Source organism: Oncorhynchus mykiss, chromosome 7 (assembly GCF_057628025.1).
Source record: "Oncorhynchus mykiss isolate SJ-2025 chromosome 7, ASM5762802v1, whole genome shotgun sequence".
Lineage (NCBI taxonomy): Eukaryota > Metazoa > Chordata > Actinopteri > Salmoniformes > Salmonidae > Oncorhynchus > Oncorhynchus mykiss.
Genome location: NC_143028.1, coordinates 60,304,936 through 60,324,799, shown reverse-complemented (window position 1 = coordinate 60,324,799; position 19,864 = coordinate 60,304,936). Strand labels below are relative to the sequence as shown.

At 41.8% G+C, this 19,864-nt stretch overlaps 3 protein-coding genes across 10 annotated transcripts in view; all 3 read right to left on the bottom strand.

Annotated features, from left to right (window-relative positions):
- The window catches only part of tacc1 (transforming, acidic coiled-coil containing protein 1), a 58,299-nt gene extending 57,253 nt beyond the window's left edge, over positions 1 to 1,046 (bottom strand). For both annotated transcript variants that reach the window (XM_090241580.1, XM_090241579.1), the window contains exon 1: positions 885 to 1,046. The gene's annotated coding sequence lies outside the window, so the exon portion shown is untranslated. The remainder of the gene's footprint in view (positions 1 to 884) is intronic.
- A 1,896-nt stretch (positions 1,047 to 2,942) lies between these two features.
- ddhd2 (DDHD domain containing 2) lies at positions 2,943 to 11,052 on the bottom strand. 5 transcript variants are annotated; one of them, XM_090241568.1, is made up of 18 exons: positions 10,681 to 10,955; positions 10,330 to 10,406; positions 10,019 to 10,173; positions 9,306 to 9,508; positions 8,797 to 8,886; positions 8,548 to 8,665; positions 6,690 to 6,779; positions 6,432 to 6,573; positions 6,118 to 6,326; positions 5,912 to 5,973; positions 5,671 to 5,799; positions 5,482 to 5,571; positions 4,967 to 5,119; positions 4,539 to 4,694; positions 4,331 to 4,436; positions 3,907 to 4,065; positions 3,405 to 3,564; positions 2,943 to 3,321 (listed from the first exon to the last, which is right to left on the bottom strand). In XM_090241568.1, the coding sequence occupies exons 3-18, from the start codon at positions 10,152 to 10,154 to the stop codon at positions 3,255 to 3,257; spliced, it is 2,070 nt and encodes a 689-aa protein (XP_090097694.1). In that variant the 5' UTR covers positions 10,155 to 10,173; positions 10,330 to 10,406; positions 10,681 to 10,955; the 3' UTR covers positions 2,943 to 3,254. The 5 variants fall into 5 exon arrangements, with proteins under 5 accessions (XP_090097694.1, XP_090097690.1, XP_021465907.3 ...); XM_090241564.1 differs by having other exon boundaries at positions 4,967 to 5,122; positions 10,681 to 10,952; XM_021610232.3 differs by lacking the exon at positions 10,330 to 10,406 and having other exon boundaries at positions 4,967 to 5,122; positions 10,685 to 11,052.
- Positions 11,053 to 11,532: 480 nt separating this feature from the next.
- Positions 11,533 to 19,088, bottom strand: plpp5 (phospholipid phosphatase 5). Of its 3 annotated transcripts, none has more exons than XR_002474229.3 (8): positions 18,885 to 19,088; positions 17,974 to 18,093; positions 16,729 to 16,837; positions 16,343 to 16,433; positions 15,143 to 15,348; positions 14,795 to 14,965; positions 12,220 to 12,406; positions 11,533 to 11,778 (listed from the first exon to the last, which is right to left on the bottom strand). XR_002474229.3 is itself a non-coding variant. In XM_021610227.3 (8 exons), the coding sequence occupies exons 2-8, from the start codon at positions 18,042 to 18,044 to the stop codon at positions 11,712 to 11,714; spliced, it is 885 nt and encodes a 294-aa protein (XP_021465902.3). In that variant the 5' UTR covers positions 18,045 to 18,093; positions 18,885 to 19,088; the 3' UTR covers positions 11,533 to 11,711. The 3 variants fall into 3 exon arrangements, 2 of the variants coding, with proteins under 2 accessions (XP_021465902.3, XP_090097695.1); XM_021610227.3 differs by having other exon boundaries at positions 15,160 to 15,348; XM_090241569.1 differs by lacking the exon at positions 11,533 to 11,778 and having other exon boundaries at positions 12,147 to 12,406.
- Between the last annotated feature and the right edge of the window lie 776 nt (positions 19,089 to 19,864).

The window sequence follows — 19,864 nt, the reverse complement described above, 5'->3', positions numbered from 1 at the left end:
CATTGGTAAATGAGGAATTGCGTTCAAGTAGAATGGACAGACTACAAAGAAAGACAATTCAGTAGTATATTTTTTTTCCCCTCATAGAATCTCCTTCCTTGAGGACTAACCCTAACCCTAGCCTATATATTATAGAAAAATATATTTGCATGTGAAAAGGTCATGGGATGCATTTTCTCCATTGAGTTCATTGAGTCATAAAGTCTACATAAGTGTTACAATCATGACACAACAGATTAACAGTCAAGACTAGCCTAATGGTGTGATATTTTGCTAAATGACTTCACATAGTCATAATAGCCTACCTTAATGAAATTAATACAACACTATATCATCATAACCAATAAACTATAGGACCTGTCTTAGTCCAAGTTTCATTCACAGGAAACTTGGTGAACAGTTGAGACTATGGCTTCAAATCATGCTTTAAAAAGTAATTGCTCTCATGGAATGTTACTCTTTAAATACAGATATTGTGATGATGACAGGCTACAGTCGTTGGTGTCTACACATGGGCCAGAGTGTGAATTTGAACATGCATGCTTCCTCTTCAACAAAGATATTGCAATAATCATAGAAATCCTGTTCTAATTCCTAATTCTATGGCCATAATAACATACGCCTATGATGTTGTGCTAAAGTCAGTTCAGAATCACTTTTTAAAACAAAACTCTACTTTAAAATATAATAGAATTAATATTCCAAATTAATAACCTTGTCGAGAAGGAATCTGCAAGTACGCATTTCGTTGGACGATGTATATGATACATATCCCGTACATATCCCGTACGACTAATAAAACATGAAAAACATATTTTACCGGCAAGAACAGTCAACACAGAACTGGCAATTATAGTCTACAGTCCAAAAGTTAAATGTCCTACTTTTCCAGTGAACTTTCCGGGTAAATCAGCTATCCAATATACAAAAAACGTCAAAGATGGTGTTATGAAGTTATTTTCTTCACTATGAAAACGTTCCTTGCAGAGCACGATGTGAGCGGCAGTCCCAATGCCCGTTCTTCTAAGTTAAATCGTGTCTGTAATATATGGCGTATGTTACACGCGGATAAATGGGAAATTAACTTTCCGGGGCCAATATGCCAGGAATGTGGCTTAAAGAAACAGTTAATATACGAAATTAATCCTATAAATACGAACACAATGTTCACCTCTCTTTGGAGTAAAAGGCTAAATAGGCGACAGAGTGGCATGAAGTCGACTGTAGTAATTTGATAAACCTATTATTATATATATATATATATATATATATATATATATATATATATATACACACATTTGACTGGTACTGTGTGTGTGTGTGTGTATATATATATATATATATATATATATATATATATATATATATATATATATATATATTACACACACACACAGTACCAGTCAAATGTTTGGGCACACCTACTCATTCAAGGGTTTTTCTTTATTTTTACTATTTTCTACATTGTAGAATAATAGCAAAGTCGTCACAACTATGAAATAACACATATGGGATCATGTAGTAACCAAAAAAAGTGTTAAACAAATCAAAATAGATTTTAGATTCTTCAAAGTAGCCACCCTTTGCCTTGATGACAGCTTTGCACACTCTTGGCATTCTCTCAACCAGCTTCATGAAGAATTATTTTCCAACAGTCTTGAAGGAGTTACCACATATGCTGAGCCCTTGTTGGCTGCTTTTCCTTCACGCTGCGGTCCAACTCATCCCAAACCATCTCAATTGGGTTGAGGTCAGGTAATTGTGGAGGCCAGGTCATCTGATGCAGCACTCCATCCCTCTCCTTCTTGGTCAAATAGACCTTACACAGCGTATCACTGCAGAATGCTGTGGTAGCCATGCTGGTTAAGTGTGCCTTGAATTCTAAATAAATCACTGACAGTGTCACCAGGAAAGCACCCCCAAACCATCACACCTCCTCCTCCATGCTTCACAGTGGAAACCCCACATGCAGAGATCATCCGTTCACCTATTCTGTCTCCCAAAGACAAGGCGGTTGGAACCAAAAATCTCAAATTTGAACTCATCAGACCAAACGACAGGTTTCCACCGGTCTAATGTCCATTTCTTGTGTTTCTTGGCCCAAGCAAGTCTCTTCTTCTTATTGGTGTCCTTTAGTAGTGGTTTCTTTGCAGCAATTTGACCATTAAGGCCTGATTCACACAGTCTCCTCTGAAGAGTTGATGTTGAGATGTGTCTGTTACTTGAACTCTGTGAAGCATTTATTTGCGCTGCAATTTCTGCGGCTGGTAACTAATGAACTTATCTGCAGCAGAGGTAACTCTGGGTATTCCTTTCCTGTGGCAGTTGTAATGAACACGAGGGGAGAGAGAGAGCTGGTTTCAAGCGCAGGGCACAGCAGATGTTCATTGCTGGATTCTCTTTGCTTATTTCAGCTGTTCTTGACATAATATGGACTTGGGCTAGCTTCTGTATACCACCCCTACCTTGTCACAACACAACTGACTGGCTCAAACGCATTAAGAAGGAATGAAATTCCACAAATGTACTTTTAACAAGGCACACCTGTTAATTGAAATGCATTCCAGGTGACTACTTCATGAAGCTGGTTGAGAGAATGCCAAAAGTGTGCAAAGCTGTCATCAAGTTAAAGGGTGGCTACTTTGAAGAATCTCAAATATAAAATATATTTTGATTTGTTTAACACTTTTTTGGTTACTACATGATTCCGTGTGCTATTTCATAGTTTTGATGTCTTCACTATTATTCTACACTGTAGAAAATAGTAAAATTAAAGAAAAACCCTTAAATGAGTAGGTGTGTCCAAACTTGTGACTGGTACTGTATATATACTGTATATATACGCAGGCAGGCACGCACGCACACACACACAAACACACACACATACTTACATATAGTGCTAAATTGCTGTATAGGCCTATATCATTTTTTAAAAGTGTGAATAATTAGAATAACACCTTTAATGAAAAGTTAGTCACATTTTCCATGTTTGTAAACAAACTACGATGAGCCCATTATCAAACGGTGCTTTAGGTTTAGACCCAAAAACAACAGTTTATGTAAATGACTAACCTCCAGATCAAATCACAATTTATTTAAAGTGCATTTAACAAAAGCCTCAATACACTAAACTATTTTTTTTATAATGAAATCAAACGAATTTGATGCATACAGTTGCATGCTTCCAGTCTCCTGTATTACAAGCATTATACACAACTCATAAGCTCCATAATTTACATTGACATCTGGAGATGCTAGAGAAGGATTCCCTTCCCCTCATAGATTTCCCTCAAAAGCAGCAGCACAGTATCCTTGGAATCCCTGAAACACAAAAGAAAACATGAGATACCGCAGAAAGCTAAAGAATACCTGTAAGATACCAAACCTCACTCATTTGTTCTTACCAGTAGCAGAGATGGCTCTGAATGGCAAACAGATACTCGTTGAAGCTCTCTAGGGGTTTCTCCTGAAGGACGTAATCAAACCGACGTCCGCCATTCAACATTCCAACACTGATATTCCTCATCTCTGTAGGTGAGACTGTACCATTTGGGGCCCCACTACCTGGAAAAGAGTATTGAGGGAAGATTCAGGTAACACAGTTTAAACTTTATTGTCCCCAGAGGGAAATTTGGTTGCAGACAGGGGTAAAATGATAAAAATACACATAGTACATACAAAAAACCTGTCACACAAAGAACATATTACACATAAATGTAACCATATTTACATCATGTTACATTACATTGCTCTTAAAGGGTACCTGTGTAGCTACACTATAATTACTACAATAAAAACAGTGACATTTGTTTTTTAGACTATGAAGAATAAAGTAATACATGTATGTTAAAACATTACACATGGTTCCTAATGAATTAATGAATTAATTACACACTGGTCTCCCACCTTCTGACTCCTGAGGTGGCAGTGCAGCTGTGGTTCCTACCCCGGCCACCGGGGGTAGTGTGTTGACAGGTAGCATGGTGAGGGTCTGCCACACACCACGGACAGTACTGATGGAGAGCAGTAGATCTGAGCTGACTCGCTTCAAACTGTCTTTCAGCTCTGAGGGACACAATATCAACACAAGGTCACTGCATTGGATGGTGGATGAAAGTTTTCACACTGTCACTGGATAAAAACAATGTCTTCATTGAAGGGTAGTGTTTTTACATGATCAGACAGGTCAGAGCTTTAGCAATGCTCCCTAAGGGTCCTAACAAAAAGCTCATAACATATAGGGCTACCATTGACCAGTGGTAAGCAGCAAGTGTATTTCTTGAAATGTTTCTGTAACGTCCAGATCAAGGCTTTATGTCTCAGGTCTCACCAAGATGCATCCTCTTCCTGCCCTTGTGATGTGGGATCAGTATGGGGGGCAAGTCCACATCTGGAAACACCACCATGGGCTCAATCCTATAGGCCACCGGGTCAAACTGCATCGAGGAAGAACACATAGTCAGGTTGTTATGAATATTCATGACTTAGATGGACTTTAGCAACATTAAATATTCATAACGTATGATCCATAAACATACTGGATGGTAGATGTTGTAGAAGCTTTTGCAGGTGGGGAGGCTGTATTTGGGATCGATCCTCTTCAGGCCGCGCACCGTGAGGAACATTCCTATAGGAGAGCCCAAGGCAAAGAAGGCCTGTGGCTGGAAGGCCAGCTGAGGGTACACGATGGACACCTGGGAAGGAAAGGAAAGGGTTAATGGTTAATAGTAATTGAGTATGCGCCATATGTAAATTCTGAATTTTCTGTAACTAAGGATGGATATCAAAATGTAGCAACATTTTCAAATGAAATCAAACATTTAATTAAAGTAGATTTTCAGTCGTATTAGTTAACTGCGTTAAGACACTTTTAAGACATTCCGTCATTGTGATTGAAGGACAGGGAGGGAGACAGAGAAAAGGCCTGTGTACATGTAACAGAATGCGGTCACTGTTGTTTTTTTACCTGGCCAATGCCAACGTCAAAGTACTTGTAATCCACTGGGCTGGTGGAGGGGGTGCCTGAAAGGAGGGTCGGGTGTTCTTGGACTTGGGAATACACACCGGCAATGCCGGAGATGCCAGGAACTGGGTGTGAAGTTCCTGTCCTGGATTCCTGCTGCTGGGCCGGAGAGAGGGAGAGAGCGAGAGAGAGAGGAGCTCCAATAACAATCTAAACAATGAGTCTACATCACAAATGGCATCCTATTCCCTACATAGTGCACTTCTTTTGACCAGGGCCCAAGTAGTGTCCTATGTAAGGAAAATTGTATTTTTTGGGACACTACTTCCAGCTTCCAGCCTTTTACAAACAGTTAGGATAGAATATTGTCATGGCCGAGACAGACAGGAAGCTATGCACAATGGATCCAATAGACTGGAACGTTAGATCAAAGATTTTGAACACTGGGGAAAAATTTCACATGGTGTTTATGTGCAATGACTGAATCCATTTGGATGTGAATGAGAGATAGGTCATACCCCTCTCCATTTCTTCAACAAGTACATGATCTTCTTGCGAGGCCCCAAGGGTATTCCCAAGTCTTTGAAGAATGTCTCTGAACACAGCCCCTAGTGTATAGACAGAGGACACAAACAGTCGTTAGACAGTCACACACACAAACATGCACACACACACATATGCACACACACACACACACACATGCTTACCAGTGATTCTAAGTCCATCTGCTCCTTTGGAAGCATTTGGACATACTTGCCCAATCCAAAGTTCCTAAGTGTGTCCTCAAAGCTCTCAAAGTCTAATGGGGTTGCTTCACTTGGACTGCTGACGCTACTCTGAAGCACAAGACATACAGGATTAACATCAAGCTAATTAGAATAAAAATGCTGGTGGTTGTGTCCATGACCAAAATTGAGTTGTACATTTTGGCAGTAGTCTGTTACTTACTCCCTCTTCATCTTTGTTCCTTCTTTCTTGATTTGTCAGAAGGTCAAAGAGGATCAGAGAACCTAGAAAAGTCATATAAATAAAGAATACAACTTACTATAATGGTTATCAATACTAGCCTTGCCTAAATAAAGACAAAAGAGAAAGAGAGAGGAATAAGTTAGGAGGGGCTTTAAAAAGTTAGGAGAGGTCTATGAGGTACTGACCCAAACTGTGTCCAGCCAGTGACACTTCCCCAGTGAATTGTGGGTGTCGCTGGAGGAAGACTTGGTGGAGACGGTTGATCTCTGAGGCCACAGTGTCTATGATGGTCTGGCAGTATGTGGGGCTGTTGTAGAAGAACAGGTCCAACACCGTGCTGTTGCTGAACTGACGCAGACGACTGATGCTGGGCAGGGTGATCCTCTGGATATCGCTGTATGGTGAGTGTCAAAGTGTGTTGTTAAGAGAGAGAGAGAAAAGAAGAGAGAGAAAGAGACAGAGAATGAGCGAGAGAGAGTGTGTGTGTACAAGGCCTTACTCATCCACCCCAGTGGCATCACCATGTAGCACCCGGTGCCAGTCGACTGGCAGGAACTCAACACGGCCCATGTGGGTCCCATCTTGACTCTGCTTGAAGTGACTGCTCAGTAGGCTGAGAGAGGCACCCCGGAAATCATTCACTGCATGGGGGAGAGAGGGACAAAAGAGAGAAGGGAGGGCATTCATTAATTTAGCTGTATTTCTATGAAAAAATCTGAAGGCCGGTAAAGGGGTAAGGATCAAAGGTTCTACACACCACACTGAACGACCCCACGCAGCTGGATGTCACAGGTTGGTCCAATGCCATGCACCATGAACACAAGGTGGTCCACTTGGTCAGGTTCTCCTGAAAAACCAAAAATACAAATAATGTACAGTGCCTTCGGAAAGTATTCAGACCCCTTTTCCACATTTTGTTACATTACAGCCTTTTTCTACAATGGATTAAATAAAACATTTTCCTCAGCAATCTACACACAATACCTCATAATGACAAAGCAAATTTGCAAATGTATTACAAAAACAAAAACAAAAAGCTTATTTACGTAAATATTCAGGCCCTTTGCTATGAGACTCGAAATTGAGCTCATGTGGATATTAATTAATTGGAATCCACCTGTGGGAAATTCCATTGATTGGACATGATTTGGAAAGGCACACACCTGTCTGTATAAGGTCCCACAGTTGACAGTGCATGTCAAGAGCAAAACTCAAGCCATGAGGTCAAAGGAATTGTCCGTAGAGCTCCGAGACAGGATTGAGTTGAGGCACAGATCTGGGGAAGGGTAAATGTCTGCAGCATTGAAGCTCCCCAAGAACACAGTGGCCTCCATCAATCTTAAATGGAAGAAATTTGCAACCACCAAAACCCTTCCTAGAGTTGGCCGCCTGGCCAAACTGAGCAATCAGAGGAGAAGGGCCTTGGTTAGGGAGGTGACCAAGAACCCTATGGTCACTCTGACAGAGCTCTAGAGTTCCTATGTGGAGATGGGAGAACCTTCCAGAAGGACAACCATCTCCTTAGCACTCCACCAATCAGGCCTTTATGGTAGAGTGGCCATACGGAAGCCACTCCTCAGTAAAAGGCACATGACAGCCCACTTGGAGTTTGCCAAAAGGCACATAAAGACTCTCGGACCAGGAGAAACAAGATTCCTGTCACCATCCCTACGGTGAAGCATGTTGGTGGCAGCATCATGCTGTGGGGATGTTTTTCAGCGCCAGGGACTGGGAGACTAGTCAGGATTGAGGGAAAGATGAACAGAGCAAAGTACAGAGAGATCCTTGATGAAAACCTGCTCAGGACCTCAGACTGGGGCGAAGGTTCACCTTTCAACAGGACAACAACCCTAAGCACACAGCCACGACAACGCAGGAGTGGCTTCACGACAAGTCTCTGAATGTCCTTGAGTGGCCCAGCCAGAGCCCGGACTTGAACCCGATCGAACATCTCTGGAGAGACCTGAAAATAGCCATGCAGCAATGCTCTGCATCCAACCTGACAGAGCTTGAGAGGATCTGCAGCGAGGAATTTGAGAAACTCCCCAAATATAGGTGTTCCAAGCTTGTAGCGTTATACCCTAGAAGACTTGAGGCTGTAATCGCTGCCAAAGGTGCTTCAACAAAGTACTGAGTAAAGGGTCTGAATACTTATGTAAATGTGATATTTAATTTTTTTAATTTTTTATTATACGTTTGCTAATATTTCTAAAAACCTGTTTTTGCTTTGTCATTATGGGGTATTGTGTGTAGATTGATAAGAAAAACAACAACATTTTAATCAATTTTAGAATAAGGTTGTAACGTAACAAAATGTGGAAAAAGTCAAGGGGTCTGAATACTTTCCGAATACACTGTATACTGTGTAAGGAATTGTCATTTGTCATCATGTAATTATCAACATGTACTGTAAATTATCCTCGAATGCATTAGAGGTTCCAAAAACCTGAAATCTCCGTACACAATGTCTGTCTGTTGTTCAGGCCAATTACCAGCACTGTTGGCATTTAATACACATGGTAGTACAGTAGAGGAGCGACCATCTTACACTGAGCTGTAGAAATTAAAGCCCTCAGTGAAGAGGGGAGGTCTGGCTCATACATTTGAGGGCTTACCTTCAGGTAGCTCTACTCTAATACCCTCCAGCCCCCTCTTGACCATCCTGGGTTGACTCTGCTCAGAGGGGAGTCTTATCCAGTCCTTCAAGGGAATTGTCTGTTGCTGTATCATAAGCTATCGGAGACAGAGCAAGGTCTATAAACTCTTGAGTTGCATAGGTTCTATTTTACAGCGCAATATTGACCTGGTCTTTACAGACAGTATACTACAGTGGGCTAATTGTAATCATGAATGGGGAGTCATACCGTAGGGCTGTGCAACACCACCATTTCTCCAGTGGGGAATTGTATCTTCTTCATCCAGTCATTCAGCTTCACTGCCATCATGTAGGCCTCCTTAATACAGTGATACAAATGTAACGGACCGGGGTTCGAACCCGCGTCTCCTGCCCTCCAGGCATTAGCTTGGGTAGTTAGAGTAAGTCTTGGGGCGTGCAGTTGACTCGGGTTGAAATCCAGTCAGTCATAAAATGTTATTTACAATGTAATCAAGGTTCGATAAATTGACAGATTAACTAACAAGGTCATGACCAATCTGCAGTATACCTCTTCAGACTGTAGAAATAAGTAAATACTGGCCCCACAATACTACGGTACTAAGATAAACACCAAGGTAACAGGGTAGATATATCACTTTGTAATGATGTGTGCATCTGATATGGCACCCTATTCCCTATATACAGTAGAGCATTACTTTTGACCAGGGCCCTGTGTACGATATAGGCACCAGGGTGCCATTAAAGACGGTGTCCTACCTCCAGGACTAAGCTGGTGTCCTCTGAGTAAGGGGTGTAGGAGATGTCCTTGTCTCCTTTGTGGAACCAGGAGCAGCGCCTCACCTCCAAGGGGGGCTGCTCCCAGTACACCGCAAAGCACCTCCTCTCCTTCAGCCTCACGTCGAAACGCCTCCCTTCTGTGGCTACCACCACCTCCACTTCTTCCTCCCCACTGGTCTCCCCTGTTAGGAGCAAACCCACAATTATGAGGACATCATTATAATCATCTTTATCATTGCTGTTATCATCAGGGATCACTTCATTCAACTGGACTTAAGGGTTATCTGGACAAATAATATTTTCATTCAATTCAATTCAAAATTGTGAGTAACGATAACGTGTTACCATTCTACTACCAGGCTATTACCACTTTATTCCATCCTCTAATGTAAAGTGCTACCATTATCTTAATAAGGCTCTATTGCATGAACAATGGTTCACTCCAAAGTAGGATGGAGTTATATTCTTGTTTCGGGGTACTACATCACATAGTTTGTGGTATAGAGGGGTAACAATTCAAGAACAATGTCTTTAACTGTATATGGTTTTAACTGTATACTTGACATTTTAAATGATTTCCCTCTGTATAAATAAACTAATTCATGAACATTTCATGTGTATTACATGTGTATTAGTGTAATGTGTATTGTATTAAATGTGTATTTGTAAAAGTGTGATGAATAGTCTCATGCCATGTTTGTGTGTCTCCTCCAGCCGTAGAGAATCCTCTCTGCTGAATGGGATCCAAGAGCTTCTACAGTCCACCGGATTCTGGCAGTGGAACCAATGGTGCTGCACCGGCTCATATACACCTGTCACACCTTCCATGTCAGATAGATCAGTGAAGCTATGTGAGAGTGGGAGTAAATAGAATATATTAGAATAGAGTAGGATAGAAAATAATATTAAATAGATTTCTTAGATATTCCCCATAGGGGACTTCCTTATTTTTTGTCTGCTTTTAAAGAACAGAACGACACAAATAAATGGAAAACAAGCTCACCTACAGTCTGGCTACTGTATGAAGACAGAGGTGTAATTTGATTGGCTCAGGTTGGTCACCCAGTAAGCTTTAACACGCTACTTGTGAGGCACAAACAGAATTCTAATATTTACACATTCATCTGGTGCTGGGGTTCAGGGAAAATAGCATTGTTTTAGATGCTATAGAGGAACTGACATCTGGATCTTTAGGATAGATTGTGCATACCATCTCACAACATACTGGGAATGTTTGTTTACCTTGGAACTTGACACTTAACCATGGTGCTGGGAGTGAATATAGTCAATTCATCACTTATAATATTACAACTAACATTCTTTGAAGTAGAGAGCAGACATCAGAAATAGCTACATACCTTCAATGTACAGCTAATGTTATAGTATGGCTCTATCAAATATGGCAGTTCCTCCTGAGTGGATCTCTAGGATGTCTCTCTCTCTGTTGAAAGTTGCAAATAATATTCCTTAGAATATATAAAAATCCAAAACCCTTTAGGTATTGTTAAACGCAAAAAGGCACAAAGGTTTGTTGAGGTTTCCAACAGGGTGGACTTTCCTCTGATACACTTTACTTGTCGCAAGCAGACCCCAACCCTCGTATGTTCTGAATGACATCACCGGTTTAGTGATTCCGTAGTAGGATCAAAGGTCAATTTCCATGACGATAGAGAGATGTGTAGCAACACAACAGTAAACCTGTAGGCTATAAATCACTGGCAGAATCCTAAAGAGGGGGTAATTTAAGAAAAAATGTCAGCCTTGACAATTCAGTCAGTCCATATCTACACTTCTATCTCAACAGATCTAGAACAGACTGAACTGTAAAGGCTACTTGGCAACTGAATAGGCTAGGTGTCAGTCTGTGTTCTGCTTCTCCTACATAAAGACACAATGTTCCAGCTGTTAACCAGTAGAAGCTGGCTCATGATAATGGCTGGAACGGCACTAATGGAATGGCATCAAACACATTGAAAACGTGTTTGACACCATTCCACCAATTCCGCTCCAGACATTATTATGAGCCCATCCTCCCCAATTAAGGTGCCACCACCCTCCTGTGCTGTTAACATACTGTGCTGTAGAACATAAACCACATGGATGATTGGCTTCAGCGAGAGCATGGGTGAAGTTCCCTACTTAACAAAAACTGTAGAAAACCATATTGACATTTGACAATGTAAAGAAAGTCTGCTGAATCCGTACATTCCCTGGTAACAAACTTTATTGGCACAGTATTGTAAACAACGTACTATACATACAGTATCTGTAAGTGCATTAAAAAAGGAGAATTTTGGCATCTTAAGTGATCGAGAAAGACTCCATATGATTCATTAATTTTCTCATTAGATTTGGATTAGTCATAGATTTATAAAACCGAGATTGCTAGCATGTCCCCTTACTTGTGATCCAACGTAACCGTGGAGGTCCTTTCACTTCTATACAATTGGTCCTTCAAAGATTAGAAACATTGATATTAGCATGACAGCCTGGGAATGCAACCCTGTTATTACAGTAGTACTGTTTGTCTTCTTGGAATAGACCAACAGACAGCACTGATTGAGTGAGGAGCAGACTACTTGGTACCGCTCCTCTCCAACTAAAGTTGTTTGTTTGTTTGTTTTTCCACAGTGGAGGTCTGGATCTGCAATCACAAGGCTTTGAAAGTAAAATGAGAGGTTGCGTCCCAATAACCTCTCCTTTCTCCCAAAGTGTGCACTTGTTCACTTCCCTTCATGGATTTGAAAGGAAATTACTGGTACATGGAACTCTAACACATACACCAATCCAATGCTTTTACATGCGTGGGGATTATTACACGAGTGCACACTACAGGAAGAAGGAGAGATTATGGGGATGCACCCAGTACAGAAGCAGGCCTGGGGCTCCTTACAGAGGCAGAAGGTATCCTGAGTTGGCTTGCTGGGCCTGCTGCTCCTGCTGCTTGCGCTCCTGTGCCGCCGGGACTACTTCCCTGTGCAGCAGGGGCCTGTGGCTGTCTGAGTCACTGAGAGACGGGTAGTGCTGCCAGTAGCCCAGACAGGCAAACACCAACCCCAGCAGGGAGCCCACCAGGACATCTGGAGAACAAAAATATTAGAATTATGTTCAGTTTACATTTATATTTCAGCAATTTAGTGAATGATCTGTAACCAGCCAATATAATTGTAATTTGCCACACTTGAAACAGGGGTTGTGTTGATAGTGGTGGGCATTATTTTGAAAATAAAGACATCAAAAGTTGATCAGGGCTTGTGAAAGCCAATGACAAAGCCTGAAGGTCAAAGCAAAGCCAGTCGCCATGCGGGATAAGGCAACACTTTATCAATAGGCCCATTACAGTGGGAATGTAACGGGCTCAACCTTCCACTGTAGCATGAGAAAATATTATTATTACTACCTATTATCAAGAAGAGGTAATAAGGGTTGTACACAAACGTACGACGCAACTCTGTGACATATGCAGTGCATAAATCTAGACACAATACCACATATAATGACAAAGCGAAAACAGGTTTTTAGAAATGTTAGCTAATTTATTAAAAATTTAAAACAGAAATACCTTATTTACATAAGTATTCAGACCCTTTGCTAAGAGACTCGAAATTAAGCACAAGTGCATCTGGTTTCCATTGATTATCTTTGAGATGTTTTTACAACTTGATTGGAGTCCAGCTGTGATAAATTACATTGATTGGACATAATTTGGAAATGCACACACCTGTCTATATAAAAGGTCCCACAGTTGACAGTGCATGTCAAAGCAAAAACCAAGCCATGAGGTCTAAGGAATTGGCTGTAGAGCTCCGAGACAGTCAAGGCACAGATATGGGGAAGGCTACCAAAAAAATTGCTTCAGCATTGAAGGTACCCAAGAACACAGTGGCCTCCATCATTTTTAAATGGAAGAAGTTTGGAACCACCAAGATTCTTCCTAGAGCTGGCCGCCTGGCCAAACTGAGCAATCGGGGGAGAAGGGCCTTGGTCAGGGAGGTGACCAAGAACCCTATGGTCACTCTGACAGCGCTGGGGCACAGATCTGGGGAAGGGTAAATGTCTGCAGCATTGAAGCTCCCCAAGAACACAGTGGCCTCCATCAATCTTAAATGGAAGAAATTTGGAACCACCAAAACCCTTCCTAGAGTTGGCCGCCTGGCCAAACTGAGCAATCAGAGGAGAAGGGCCTTGGTCAGGGAGGTGACCCTATGGTCACTCTGACAGAGCTCTAGAGTTCCTCTGTGAAGATGAGAGAACCTTCCAGAAGCACAACCATCTCTGCAGCACTCCAGCAATCAGGTCTTTATGATAGAGTGGCCAGACGGAAGCCACTCCTCAGTAAATGGCACATGACAGGATGCTTGGAGTTTGCCAAAAGGCACGTAAAGGACTCTCAAACCATGAGACACAAGATTCTCTGGTCTGATGAAACCAAGATTGAACTCTTTGGCCTGAATTCCAAGCGTTGGGTCCGGAGGAAACCTGGCACTGTCCCTACGGTGAAGCATGGCAGCATCATGCTGTGGGGATGTTTTTCAAAGGCAGGGACTGGGAGACTAGTGAGGATTGAGTGAAAGATGAACAGAAAAAAGTACAGAGAGATGCTTTATGAAAACCTGCTCCAGAGCGCTCAGGACCTCAGACTGGGGTGAAGGTTGACCTTCCAACAGGACAATAACCCTAAGCACACAATGCAGGAGTGGCTTCAGGACAAGTCTCTGAATGTCCTTGAGGGGCCCAGCCGGAGCCCGGACTTGAACCCGATCGAACATCTCTGGAGAGACCTGAAATTAGCTGTGCAGCGATGCTCCCCATCCAAACTGACAGAGCTTGAGAGGATCTGCAGAGAAGAATGGGAGAAACTCCCCAAATACAGGTGTGCCAAGCTTGTAGCGTCAAACCCAAGTAGACTCGAGGTTGTAATCACTGCCAAAGGTGCTTCAACAAAGTACTTAGTAAAGGGTCTGCATACTTATGTAAATGTGATCGCAGTTTTTTTAAATACATTTGCAAACATTTCTAAAACCTGTTTTGCTTAGTCATTATGGTATATTGTGTGTAGATTGAAGGAAAAAACAATTTAATCAATTTTAGAATAAGGCTGTAATGTAACAAAATGTGGAAAAAGTAAAGGGATCTGAATACTTTCCGAAGGCACTGTATATACACATTAAGCTTCAAAAGTATTGGGACAATGACACATTTTGTTGTTGGGGGGACTATGTACAAAAAGTGTTGTAACTCCTAAACTGTACCCTAAAATTAAAGCTGACGGTCTGCACTACCTCATAGTCATTGTATCATTTCAAATCCAAAGAGCTGGAGTACAGAGCCAAAACAAAAAATGTGTCACTGTCCCAATACTTTTAGCTCACTGTATATTTATGTTCAAATTCTTACCAAACCCTTTAGTTCCACACTTCAATCAAAACTCTAAGTTTCTGCCGAGTGTTAGCTATCAAGCTGTCTACCTTGCCAGTGATGCTTGTAGTCGCAGGTCCTGGACATGGCGATGAGGATGGCAAAGAGGAGAGGGGCGAGGAAGGCACAGAGTCGCCAGGCTTTGCCCCGTCCTGCAGGACTAAAGCAGTGCAGTTTCCCCGCCACATACAGAGCAGTGAAGCCCAGACCAGCAAAGGCAACTGAGAAGGCAGTGCATAGAGAGAAAGGTCAAGGTCTTGGATATGTACAGTATAATGTAGTTGGCTGACCTAAAGAACGGTTTATGATATAAAAGTGTTGCGTTAGTTGTAATCAACTGGCGCCAGCTGTCAGCTGAGTGTTACTGGTAAAGTGTGTGTGTGCATGCGTGCATGGACCTGAGGTATGCTCTCACATGAGGAGTGTCCGCTAGGGAAGCTCTTCCTCCCCTCCTCTACAGTGTCGGGATCTCCACTGCATTGCAGCTCCGTGTTCATCTGACCATCAGGGAAACAGCGGTAGAAGAAATCTGGCCGCGGCCTGCCCACTGCCAATTTGATAGCGTTGGTGAAAACCCCATTGAGTACCAGAGTCAAAGTCACAGCTGAAAGGAAGACAGAGACTGTATGTATTCTGTAGTATGACGTGACAATATTTGACATGTAAGTCAATCAAAAAGAGACTCTTGTGTGGCCTATGTGGTCCAGTGGTTACAGCCACTGACCACTGTTCGTCTCCGACCCACTGCCCTTTCCCTCCCCTATCTCCCCCGTCTTTCCAACACTTTACTATCTCTTCAATTTAGCCCATAAAATATGAAAGGATTGGGACTGCCTCACTGATTTAAAATATATTTTACTAAAAATGTGTCTTGTACTTCATACTGTGTTGCTCATCATGAGTCAAAACATCTTCATGGGTTATCTACAGTAAAAGTAGATATGACATTTTCATGTAAAAGCAAGCTTATCTTAGTTCTTAAACATTTCAATTTGTGAAACAATTTATTGCCTTGAATGTTGTCTATGGCTGCGTTAAGACAGGCAGGCCAATTCTGATCTTTTTCACTAATTGTTTGACCAATCAGATCAGCTCTGAAAAATTACTGGGGGAAAAAAATCAGAATTGGGCCGCATGTGTAAACGCAGCCAAAGACTTTATGGTCTCAATCATAACCCCGCCCTCTGCGGAGACTGAAACTACAAGATGCATCTGGTTTTCAGGGGAAATGGAAAGAGTGCCTTTGACGCGACTTCCACTTTAACAAGGTGACGCTCCATCTTAACTCCTCCTCCACATTTACTGGACTGGTTAAACAGTGCAGAAGATAACCTCCCCTGACAGGTGTTTTTTTCTCATCAGGACCAGAAAGAAAGAGGCGCAGCTTAGGCATTTATTTTACGCCTGCTACGTTAGGTTACCCTAACCCTAGTCTCAACCATAACCCTAACTTCGTGTCCACATCCCGGTTAAACCTTTACCCTCAACCGTAGTTCATTAAACTGTTATCTTGCCTTAAAGGGGAGTCCAAATCCATTGAGTTTGCCTGCAGCTACTTTGCAGAAAGGAGGGGTTTCCGAGCGTGACACTGTACCTACCCAGAGAGGCCTCCTTAATGTCCCTCTTCTCTGTCTTGTTCAGGAAGGCAAACAACATGATGACAGCCATAGGGGTGAAAAGTGCTATGCTCTGCAAAACAGAAGGAAAGGAAAAAACAGTTTTATGTGTGCATGAAAATGACTTCATCCAATTTGCTCTGATAATCATTTTGATATTGAAACCAGACTGTCTTGACAAAATTCAGACCCAAAAGAGCAAGCCTACAAGGCGACAGTGACAATAGGAAAAACTCAATTTGGAGAGGAAGAGACCCTGTTAGGAACCAAACCATTGAGAATAAGTTAATTTTCTTTGGCTGGCTGTTGTAAATACGTTATTATGGAGGTTAATTATGCAGACTGTCATTAGTAGTACTGGTACTTACAAACATGAGTTTGGTAGGAACGTGGTCATTCTCCACATGGTGGAACTTGTAGAGCCACATCTCCTCTGGCTGGATCTCACGAGAGAAAGGAGGTAGCACCTCCGTCACACTAAGAGGACAGAGAGAATCATTGGTAGCTGTTGTAGTATTACATAAGGAAACATCTCCAATATACTTGTATGGTGATTGACTGTCATAGGACTTGTAAAGACAGCACAAACAGATCTGGTACCAGGCTGGGCAACAGTACCTATACACATGAATCTAAAGTTGCTGTAAGCTTACTGTTAGGAATAGTTGATTTGCTTAGGTGTGGGAAGATTATGAATGCAAAGACAAGGCGAAGACTTATGTAAAAAAAAATAAAAAATCAAAGGTTTAATAGACAGAACTTGTGCACAAGTGAGATCGGTACGATACTCAGAGGAGTTCACAACAATCTGACCCTCAAGGACAGAAAGCTACTTAAATACTTGTTACATTTATTAGTGATCACCATTAGCTGCTGTCAAGGCAGCAGCTACTCTTCCTGGGGTCCAAACACATTAATGCACATCACACAAAAAATGTAACAGTACATCATATAACATTATTACACCACTACATATCTACAACACAAAATGTATAGTACCACCATACAGCAATAGTACAATATACGTGTGTAGAGTGCATGTGTGTGTGTGCGTATGCATGTGTGCCTGTGTGTGTGTCTCTTCACAGTCCGCATTGTTCCATAAGGAGTACATTTATCTGTTTATAAATCTTATTTACTGCTGGCATGAGCTACTTGATGTGGAATAGAGTTCCATCTAGTTATGGCTCTATGCTGTACTGTGCGTTTCCCGGAGTCTGTTCTGGACATGAGGACTGTGAAGAGACCCCTGGTGGCATGTACTGTATGCCTGGGTGTCTAAGCTGTGTGCTAGTCATTTGAAAAGACAGCTCGTGCCATCAGCATGTCAATACCTCTCACACAGACAAGTAGTGATGCAGTCAATCTCTCCTCTACTTTGACCCAGTAGTGATGCAGTCAATCTCTCCTCTACTTTGATCCAGGAGAGATTGCCATGCATGTCATTGATGTTAGCTCTCTGTGTACACTTAAAAGCCAGCCTATCTCTGTTCATTCTCCAATACCCTGGGCCCTGGTCAAAACATTAATCAAGGTTGTTGTCCAGACCACTTGGGTCAGAGTGAATAGTATATTTGATACTCCATCTCTATCATTAAAAACCGCCAACTTACCAGAAGACTGCAAACAACAGTAGACGGGTCAATACGTCAAAGACGAAACAGTCATTTAGACTCCTCCTCATCTTCTAGCCTAGCTTGTCATCAAACTAGCCCAGGGGTTCTGCTTAGGGCCTAAAGGACAGGAGGAGAATGGAGACATGTCATACACTATAGAAGAGTTGGATGATTCAGGAGGGCCCAACTTTGAAAGTCCTTTTGTCAGACTACAACATAGTTCTAAAAAATATGACAGACATTTTATCAGTGAGTGTCATCATGGCATGTCGCTGCCTGTATGATGCAAAGAAGTACATTCCTAAATGCATCAATGGATATACATTGTTTTCAATTTGTTAAACAGCTACTGAAGCCACCACTATGCACTGCTATCACCAAACGGTCAGTGCTATCCGGCTTCTTTGAGACGTGCCTACCCTAACCTCTTACCATTTTAAAGAGACGTTCCAAAGATCCCGGATTGCAAGGACCACCACCAAACAAAGTGACATCAGTCTTCACATTCTTCAAATTAGCAGACTACTAAATTAGGCGTAAATAATGCTGTACCATGCATAACATAACCCTGGGCAACAGGCAGAGAGAGCAGTTGGACATTAAAGCTGTATAAGGACCCAATGTAAACATGACACGTAGCCTACTGATACAGCACGGCATGTATGAGTAAACTGCGTAATTCAGCCAAAATCCAATTATTTGGCTCTTTAAAATTCAGGCGGACAGGCAAATATATGAGTTACGGTGGTTTATGCATCGGATTACAGAGTAATTTTCATAGGATACCTACCAGCATGCCACAATCATATCTGACTGGATACTAGCTTGTACATCCGCAAACACGATACAGTAGCATTCACCGGTTCTATCCCCCACTCCCTTGTTTTTACGCAGTATAGTATACAGACCTTTGAGCGCATCAAAGTATTCCAATCTTCGTCGGCTGTTGAACTGTTCCGGTAAAAGATGGAAAGAAAACCCATATCAAACTATCGTAGTCATCGTTTCACTACTATTGTTGCGCCTGACCAGGTAACTCTGGTACGACCTGCTATGCAAGGGATCATTATGAAATTGACTGAATGCGGAAGACAATACAATCCTTACCTGTCACTACATTAGAGTGACATCTAGAGGAATAGGCTACACACCTCATCAGGCCTGAGTTGTACCAATTTGGCACACTAATAAAAACAAAATTGTATCAATCTCCATTGTTTGTAATGGACCATTTCTGATTTCTTGAATAAATGTCGATGTATTTGTCTTTCTTGAATGTGTGCTGTAGGCTACACAAATTACTGTTTGAGGCCCTAGAGGGCATTAACAATCTGTCACGTAATAAAAAAAAATCTCCATCAAAATCCGTCAGTTTAAGATAGAGATAGGGCGACTGTATGTTTTTTGTTGTTGTTGATGCATGGGCTGCGTCTCAATTACCACAGCCTGTTGGCCTTCTGCATCTACGGTGGAAGGTGGGCGTTCTGCAGTGGTGTCTGTCAGACCATGAGACATCCCGAAAACGTCTGTAGCATCTGAACGGTTTAGCCTACAAACGAATATGGATTTATGAATGTGTTTTTTTTCTTTCATTTATGAATGTGTTTTTCAATGTGTTTCAAAATCAAACAGCTAAATGATCCATGGTATGACAATCTTAAAATAAATCCATATGTTAGCTTTGTAGATGATGTTAATAAGAACAGATTATCTGACACCAATCTGGCTAGTATGTTAATAATCAGGCCCTACTAATGATCTCAGCTAATACAGAGCACAGAAAGGAGTAGGAAAATGAATCTGAAGTCAAATGAATCCATGAAGTTGGCCAAGGTAGCTTCAATTCATGATTGACTCCGTGTTTTATGGAAATCTTTGAAATCTTTGT

Bases quoted from the DNA above. Each gene is read 5' to 3' on its own strand.
- plpp5 (XM_021610227.3), bottom strand. From the start codon at position 18,044: ATGAGGAGGAGTCTAAATGACTGTTTCGTCTTTGACGTATTGACCCGT. The intron at 14,966-15,159 runs GTGAGAGCATAC...CTGCCTTCTCAG, and splicing joins CCCTAGCGGACACTCCTCAT to TTGCCTTTGCTGGTCTGGGC. The intron at 12,407-14,794 runs GTAGACAGCTTG...TTTGTTCTCCAG, and splicing joins CTACAAGCATCACTGGCAAG to ATGTCCTGGTGGGCTCCCTG.
- ddhd2 (XM_021610232.3), bottom strand. From the start codon at position 10,154: ATGGAAGGTGTGACAGGTGTATATGAGCCGGTGCAGCACCATTGGTTC. The intron at 8,887-9,305 runs GTAGGACACCGT...CACTGTATTAAG, and splicing joins ACACCAGCTTAGTCCTGGAG to GAGGCCTACATGATGGCAGT. The intron at 6,780-8,547 runs GTAAGCCCTCAA...TTGGTTTTTCAG, and splicing joins TAGAGTAGAGCTACCTGAAG to GAGAACCTGACCAAGTGGAC.